Raw genomic sequence first — 8,971 nt, forward strand, 5'->3', positions numbered from 1 at the left:
CCAAAGGAAAAAAGATATCTTAAATAGAACTCCCTTGATCCACAACTGTTGAAAGTCAGCCTGTGTTTTCCCCCTATGCCTTAGTAGTTGCCATGCACTATTCACCGTGAATTTCCCTGAGCTTGTGGGCATCCACCATGATCTATCCCACACCCCTTGAAGCTGCTCAATATAAACACCTTTCTTTATGTGCTCTGCTATATCTGTAGGAAAAGTATCCTAAATCAATTGTTCCTTCCATCTTCCATCCTCAATAAGATCTGCTACATCTTCTAATCCCTCATTTATAGGAAAATCATTAGGCACCACCCAATGCAATGGTCCTAGTTTAGTCCAGTTCTGATAGCAAACATTAACAGATCCTCCTTTAATTTCCCACCATATTTCATGATCCATATCTTCTCTGGCTTCTAACATCCTCTTCCACACTTGAGTTCCCCCTTTCCATTGCACCAAATTAGGAATCACTTTCTTGTAATATTTATTCCACATGTAGTTTGCCCACAAAGTACTTGTGGTCCTAAATCTCCACCAAAGCTTAGCAAACAGTGCTTTTGAAACATCAAATAAAGATTTGAACCCCAATCCTTTTTCCTGAATAGGTAAGCAAACATCTTTCCATGCAACCCAGTGTTTACTTCTCCCCTCTTCTTTATTGCTCCAAAAGTATCTAGCAAATACCTTATGAAGCTCATTCAACACACACTTAGGAGGAGCCAGTACTGATAAGAGATGTAATGGCATAGTTTGTAATACACTCTTTATTAATACTGCTTTACCACCAAAAGATAATAACTTGCCCTTCCATGAGTGCAATCTCCCTTTCATTCTCTTAATAAGATCAGAATAATACTCCTTCCTTTTCCTAGAATGGAAAGTTGGACATCCTAAGTAGATAAAAGGAAACTAACACTTAGTAAATCCTGTGATATCAGCCACTGATTGGAATAATTCATTACCCACTTTAGAATACATATAAAATAAATTGTTAATAAGCTGTCCTGAAGTTTGTTCATACCTACTCAAAACTCTCATAATACTTTGTAAAGAATCTGGTTGAGCAAAGGCAAAGATTATTATGTCATCAGCATATGCCAATTGATTAAGGGCATTAGACCACTTTGGCATCCCATATCCAATATAACCAGCATCATTAAAGAGAGAATTCGAAGCCCTTGATAAAACCTCAGCTGATAAAAGAAATAAAGTGGGTGATAGAGGATCCCCCTGCTTCACCCCCCTAGTGGATTGGAAAAAGCTAGTTGCCTGTCCATTTAACAAGACAAAATAACAATTATTACCTATTAAACTCCAAATCAGATTGATGAAATTTTTTGCAAATCCCATTGCCCTTAACACGTGCAAAAGATATTTCCAAGACACCCTATCATAAGCCTTGGCCATATCCAGTTTAATTATTACATTTGCGATGTGCTTTCCTTTAATTCTAATATCAGAAACTATCTCCTGTGTGAGCAAGATATTCTAAAAAAATACTCCCCCCTTTAACAAATCCTGATTGATTTGATGAAATCAATGATGGTAAAATATTTTCCATTCTTCCATGAAGTACCCTTGAAATCACCTTGTTAATAAAATTAGATAAACTAATTGGCCTCATATCCGAAAAGGTCTGAATCAGATGTCTCTTAGGAATAAGCACCAAATTAGTATGAGTGATAGATTTAGGAAGTTCAGCACCATAAAAAAAGGACAATACTACTGCATGCACATCATTTCCCACAATGTCCCAACACTGTTGATAAGACACACCTGTAAAACCATCTGGACCACTTGCACTGTCACCACTTAGAGCAAAAACTGCCTCCTTAACTTCTTCCTTAGTTGGGTAGGAGCATAGCTGCATATTTTGCTCATGATTAATCAGAGAAGGAATAACCCTGAGTAATTCAAAATCATTAGTATCCCCTTCCTGAGTAAATTGTGACTTGTAAAAATTAACAACTTCAAGCTTTATTTCCTCCATAGAATCCAAACATATACCATTCCCATTCTGAATTAATTTTACTTGTAATTTCTTCCTTTTACCAGTAACATAGTTGTGAAAGAAACTGGTGTTTCTATCTCCTTCTGTTTACCAAATAAAACCTGCTTTTTGCTTCCAATATTGTTCTTCTAAGCTCAGATAATTTTTCAATTCAGCTTGAGCCTTTTGAAGAACAATTCTATTAATAATGCTAGGATCTTCCTCGAACAAGGTTTCTTTTACCTTCACAACTTCTTCCCTATTGCCAATTGTTGAAAAATATCTCCATAAGTCTCTCTAGTCCATCTGGATAAAACCTCTTTAAGATTCTTCAACTTCTGCTTGAAAGCCAAAAAAGGAGAAACTGCAAAAGGTGTTCTCCAATTTTGCCTAACAGTCTCCTTAAAAGATTCATGCTTAGCCCAGAAGTTTAGAAATCTAAATGGTTTTACAAAACTGATAGCCTCCTCTCCACAAGATAAGATCAATGGGGAATCATCAGACCCTGTCTTTGAAAGATGTTCCACTTCTATTTGAGGAAAATTATTTTGAAATGGAAGATTTGCCAGTACTCTATCAAGTCTTTTGAAAATGCAATCCTCAGCAGCTCTCCCATTCCACCATGTAAAAGGACTTCCTTTGAATCCTATGTCAAACAAACCACAAGAATTCACACAGAATGCAAAATCTTCACACTCAACTAATGTAACCGGTAGTATCCCTAATTTTTCATCCTTTGAAATAATCACATTAAAATCCCCACCAACCATCCAAGGGAGTTCTATAGTACTTGCCAGATTATACATGTTATCCCACAATTCTAATCTTTCCACTTTGTCACATTTGGCATACACAAAAGTAGCAATTATTTCTTTGCCAATGTCCTGATGAAATAACTTCAAAGTGATTTGTTGTTCAGTATCCATCAATACTTCCCATTGCACCACAACATCCAGAAAACCCCATATCTTCCCATTAACATTAGGAATGGCAGATTCCATTCCCAATCTTCTTTTATATTTCTGAAGATGCCTACAGTTTTGAAAAGTCTCCATTAAAGCAATAATGAAACACTTGTATTGCCTTTGTAGCATGACCAACCTCTGAAAAGCCTGTTGTGTATTAATAGACCTTATATTCCATATTAGGGCCTTGATCATCATTTATGCTTAGAAGTATTAACTCTCTTTGATGCCCTCATGGGTTGAGATTTATCTTGAGCTTTTGACTGTTTTCCACTTTTTGCAATTGCGTTTGGGGATAAACCAGCCTCAGTAGTGACTTTCTGAATTATTTTTGAGTTAATCTCATTCCCTTGCTCCTCTTCTATTTTCTGAGATTCCTCTATTGTCATTTGCACTTTCAACTTCTATCACTCTATGAGCCACAATGTCTTGCAACTTTGCATTTGGAGAAGTCTGTTTGTTCTGAGTACTCAACTGTTGCCCTGTTTCTGCTGCTTGTACTTCCAGTATCTTTACTATATCTGCGCTGTTCACCCTTATTTCTGCATCACCAATTCTATTAACTTCTTGCATATCATCAGGTGGTTTATCTTTCAATCCTATATGCTCTGCCATGTTGTCCAGAAACTGTCCATCTTTTGGTGTACTATTAGCTGTATCATGATTTCCTGAATTATTACCATTAGAAATTAAATAATGTTCTGATTGCCCTCCACCATAATGAACCTTTGTAGATTCATAAGATTCCACCATCTTCACTGAAGACCCCTGACTGGTTTCCATTTCTTCTTCTGTGTCCTCAGTCTCTTCCACCCTTTCCCCCCACCTTCTTGAGCTTTGTGGAATATCCTGATTGATTTCCATTGGCAAAGAGCCATGTACTTCCTCCTTGCCCTTATTAACCTTGCCAAAAGAACTTTCCACCCATGCCTTTGAATTTTTATGTTCAGACCTTGAATTCTCCATTGATGGTTCTTCTGTTTGCCCCTGCTTCAATTCTTCCCCACTTTCTTCCTCCACAAATAAAGCATTATGAAATTGTGTGTCTTCATTATCACCTGACTGCTCTCCCTTGTTCTCTGATGGCTTATTAATTATCTCCACCTCAATTTGATTACCTGAAATATCCCCTTTGCCATTGTTTGAAGTGTTGACTATAATTAATTTTGAATCAGTTCTTTCCTGTGTGTTGTTTTTAGGAAAATGTTGTTGAACATCATTTGCTACTAAATTTGTAGCCTGGCTACATGTTTTCCTTGTATTGCTTGAAACATATTGAGTATCTACCTTGCTACTGCACTCCTCCTTGTATTCTTCAGCCTTGCTATTTTTCTGAGATTCATCCTTATCCACTGCCTTCTCATTCTGATTTTCCTGTGTTTTTTTTTCAGGAAGTTGCTCATGATCTTCATTTGGTGCTATGCTATTTTCTAGAAGCCCTGTGTCAGATAAAGCAGCAAACTGATTGCTTGTTTGCCTTTGTACTAACTGGAGCAATTTGTTTACTGCAATCAGTTGCATCACCCTTGGTAAGCATTCTATTATCTTTTACAGCATTCCAGTTTCCTGAATTTCCTATCATCCTTCTACTAGGTAGAATTCTGGCAGAGTTGTGATATCCCCTATACTGCTGCTTATATCCTCCATTCTCCTTCACCTTATAATTTCCTTATTTTTGTTTAGCCTCTACTTTCTCTTCTTTAGTATCCTTCCCCTGAAATTGTTTTCCATCAAGAATTCTTTCATTGTTGCTTCCCTTCTTATCTCTATTTTGACCCTGTGAGTCAGGAGTAATTGTTGCTTCAGTCTTCTTTCCTTGATCATCCTTCACCTCGGCCAATTCAGGATTAATAATTCTGCACTGCTCTTCATTGTGACCCTGTAGCTTACACTCTGTACAATACTTGGGTAGATAATCATATTGAATTTTCACATTGACAGTCCTTATTTCTCCTGATATTTCATCCTTTATATCCATCCTCAATGAAGTGGGCAGATCTGATAGTAGATCTACCAAAACTTTGACCCTAGCACAACTAGGTCTTGTTTTGTTGATAGTGGCCATATCAAGATGAATTGGTATTCCTTTACAAAATAGGTTGGCAATAGATTGGGAAATGAGATCCATGCCATTGCCTCAGTAGTCTCCTCATCAATTTTAAATTTGGTGTCATATATGAGTGGTCTCATCTGGTATGAATATCCATCCCTATCCTTTGATATAATATACTGGTTTTGATGTTAGATTCAAAAAATCCTCCCATAAAGATAATCTTAAAAGCACATGTCTACTTCTGAAGAATCCAACCCTACATTGTCCTTTTATTCCACATTGTGCAGGAATAATTTTGCGAAGTTGATCCATATCCGGCCATCCATATGAGAATTTACCCACTACAGCATACTGCAGCTTCTCAATGATATTCATCTTTTTCACCTCTTCCTCAGTCCATTTGAGATATGGCACTCCATGGAGAAAAGATATCTTCTTGATTCCAATTGGTGGCACAGTTTGTGATTCTTCATTCAAAAAGAAGGCTTCAAAAGATTTGCATATTGTATTTTGTTTCCATTTGTTTGTGTACTCTCTCCTTCCTGTACTGGTGCAATAGAATTATGCTGGCCAGTCCAACCGGAGGGCTGATTTAACACTTGTAGATGGTGAACAAATATGCAAAATTCTCTTCAATAGATAACAACGTGAATTCCCAATAATTTTTGCATCACATTTGAACCAGTATGGTCAACCGATCATGCCAACACATATTTCTTTTGGTAAACTTCTTGTTTACTATCGCATGTGATTCCATCATCATGCCCATATATATGTATTACAAATAGGAGAAAAAACGGGTAATCTTTTACATACATGTTTATAACCCACTTCAATTGTAGTAATATGAAGATATTAAATCTTCCCATAATATATAGTCTCAATATAATTCAATTTTGACCAATTCCTTTGAAACTTTGTAAGTTTCTTCGAGACTTACTACAACCCTAATATTTTGAACAATTTTCTTCCTCCGAGTAGTAACAAATTAGCTTCTCCATAGCTCCCAATTAATTATGTACTACCACACATTTCATAATACCATCCATATGGTGAACATCTCCTTTTTGGGGAGTAATTGTCATTATGGTCATGGCCAAAACCTTTATAAGCAAGACTTATTTCTTACTTTTAGCCTTTGGTAATTCATGATAAGATATACCACAATATTTGTAACATACTAAAAGTACGTGGCCAATGACCGTTTATGCCAAAATACAATTTTTTTTATTTCTCTCAATCCTCCCTTAGAGATGAGTTGTGGTATTTATCCAACCATACATCGACACGTCTTTATCGATAATGTATTCACATTACACTTTCAAATGGGCGAGCATTTACGATGCTCATCACAAGTCACAATATTCTGTTCAAGGAATAGACTATAATCATATATACGTGCTTCATAAATTTTCATTATAAGCTCATTGTCTTTATCATATTCATAGACCCACCTCGACATCACTTTGAAATTGTATCCATTGCTTTGACGGAGGATTTATAAAATTTCATCAAGTTAGGTCACAGGACAACCACATGCTCAATGACCTTTCATACCATATTAATGACAAAAATTACCTTCACCTTTAGAAGAACCATTTTGAGAATCCATAATGTTCTTCCTCTTATATTACCACAATGATGATAACACTATTTTGTCATTGGCCACGCCACGTTCATTCGTTTAACCACTTATTTTCGTTTAGACTTATTATGCAAAGCTACCACATTCCCCTCACGGAACAGAGCATATCAAGTGGGACGGGCTTCATGATTTATCATCAAATACACAGTAATTTGTCTTAGTCATCATTATATCATCAGTATAGTGCATTAGGACTTAAGCCCAACGCCTTACCCATATAAAGGCGTAATAAGCCATAAAGCCATGAGACTGGAACCCAACATCTTATCATCATGGTGCACCGAGACTTTAACCCGATGTCACCCTTAAGGTGCATTGGGACTTGAATCCACCGTCTTACCCTCAACCAATGACATAGAAAGCCAAAGTGTACTGCGGCTCGCGCCCTCGACCCTTTGAAATAATCATCATTTCTTGTCATAGACATAAGCACATTAAGTCAAAACATGACTTGGAATATAAACATTTTTAAAAGGTCACATTATTAAATTAATTTGTCCACTGTCGGAAATAGACATTAAGGGAAAAATCTACTATTTCCCTCACTTAGTGCTCTAAATTCGTTTCCATCATTCCTTTGCTACAGCAAAATATTTCAGTATATTCCGATAAAAGATAATGATTTATAGAGTATGTTAAAGCTTACCATGACAAGAAGCATGTCGGCCAATGTCTAACTGTTACATAGAGATTTCACAAATGCAAATTTTCTTGTGAAATGATTTACCATTAGCATTTTCCTTTGCGAACACACACAGGAAAAACTAATATAGCGCCCACATCACAATGAATTAAAATCAAGTAGTGTACGATGGAAATTTCAAATATTTCCAGTCTTGAAATAATTTTCCAAATAAATCAAGACATGACATGAGTTGTAATACATGATAGAATATACAAGTTAATGAAAGCATGTGAACACTCATGAACATTAAACAGTAGTAACATAATTTCCTAATAGTGTCAGACAAATTCACAATTTAGTACCTTTAAGGCAATTGTTTGTGTGAGAAATTATCGGCACTGCAACCTGTACATGGACTAATCATGACTGTATGAAAAGAAATCATCATAATTATTCTAAGCATGTTATAATTTATACCATTAATCATGTTACTAAGACTATATTGGAACCAGAAAGAAACTAGTGGAACATGGTTGTGTTTATCCTTCGTCAATAACCATTAGAAAAGAGTCGAGTCGTAGGATTTAAAACATGGAGAAAGTGAACGGAGTTATACCAAAGTGACAGTTACGTACATTAATACATGGTAAACATACACAAGACTAACAAATAATATTGAAAATGATCATTTACGTGAAAAGGATAGAACAAGCAGGGTCGTCAGGTTTTGCAGTAGCCTTTGGATTGAAGATATGGCTAGGATAAAACTGTAAAGACATACCCCACGGCCCGAAAAAGAAATGATCTCAATTAGCTAGAGACTCGTGCTGATAACGTGTTGTAAAATCAACCTTAAAAAGCTAGTACAATATATCAAAAGATGAAAGAAAGAACAATAAAGAGAGATAAGAGAAGAAAGCATTATTATTCATCCAAGTATGTTCAAGTGTGTACAACATCATTCTCAATGCCTCTATTTATAAGGCTATATTGAGTAGCATGAAAAGGTGTCATAAACATGACATTTACCCTTGAGAAGGTGGGAAAGATTATGGGGTTGTTGGAGATGAATGAGCAGGTAGTGAATGTGTGGTATTACTACACTTAATGGTGGAATTACACCTAGGAGTTATGGACATCCACAATTAACTAATATTAATATTTACAACTATAGAGGCATTTTCCGTTTCCAAATTAATTGATAGGATTTGTTTAGTCCTTCTTTCTACTAATGGGGAATTAATAAATATTTAATATAATAATGAGAAAAGCCAAACAAAATGACATCACAATACGGAAAAAAGGCAAAAATTTGAGTAAAAAGATAAATATGAATGCGGGCCATATAGAGGTGCCACATCACCTTATCTATGCCTAACTTTATATTATATATAGATTATTAAATCCTCTTGAAATTATTGTAGGTAGGATTTGCCGGACTACATTGAATGAGTTCTATATGAACTTATAGTTTCTGTTAAGATATGAATAGTGTAAACTTTCTTCGGTCTCCATATTGTTACTCCTCTCACATGCATGTAACCCAAAGTTGGACCGCAAGATTATTCATGACCATGTTAATGTAACTTTTTTAGAGCATGGTATGGGTCACATATAAAAAGTAAACATGAAAGACTTTGCTCAAGAAATTTAAAACTAGTACTAGGCAGGGGTGTACATGGACCAGGTTGGTTCG

At 35.9% G+C, this 8,971-nt stretch overlaps 2 protein-coding genes across 2 annotated transcripts; both read right to left on the reverse strand.

Annotated features, from left to right (window-relative positions):
* Nucleotides 1-219: 219 nt before the first annotated feature.
* On the reverse strand, nucleotides 220-1,987 carry LOC132038160 (uncharacterized). Its single transcript, XM_059428879.1, has 3 exons — nucleotides 1,586-1,987; nucleotides 1,019-1,266; nucleotides 220-865 (listed from the first exon to the last, which is right to left on the reverse strand). Exons 1-3 carry the CDS (start codon nucleotides 1,985-1,987, stop codon nucleotides 220-222), a joined length of 1,296 nt encoding a protein of 431 aa, XP_059284862.1.
* Nucleotides 1,988-2,232: 245 nt separating this feature from the next.
* LOC132038161 (uncharacterized) lies at nucleotides 2,233-3,150 on the reverse strand. Its single transcript, XM_059428880.1, has one exon. It carries the CDS (start codon nucleotides 3,148-3,150, stop codon nucleotides 2,233-2,235), a length of 918 nt encoding a protein of 305 aa, XP_059284863.1.
* Nucleotides 3,151-8,971: the final 5,821 nt, after the last annotated feature.

The sequence above is a fragment of the Lycium ferocissimum genome, chromosome 11 (genome assembly GCF_029784015.1).
Source record: "Lycium ferocissimum isolate CSIRO_LF1 chromosome 11, AGI_CSIRO_Lferr_CH_V1, whole genome shotgun sequence".
In the NCBI taxonomy this organism is placed as follows: Eukaryota; Viridiplantae; Streptophyta; class Magnoliopsida; order Solanales; family Solanaceae; genus Lycium; species Lycium ferocissimum.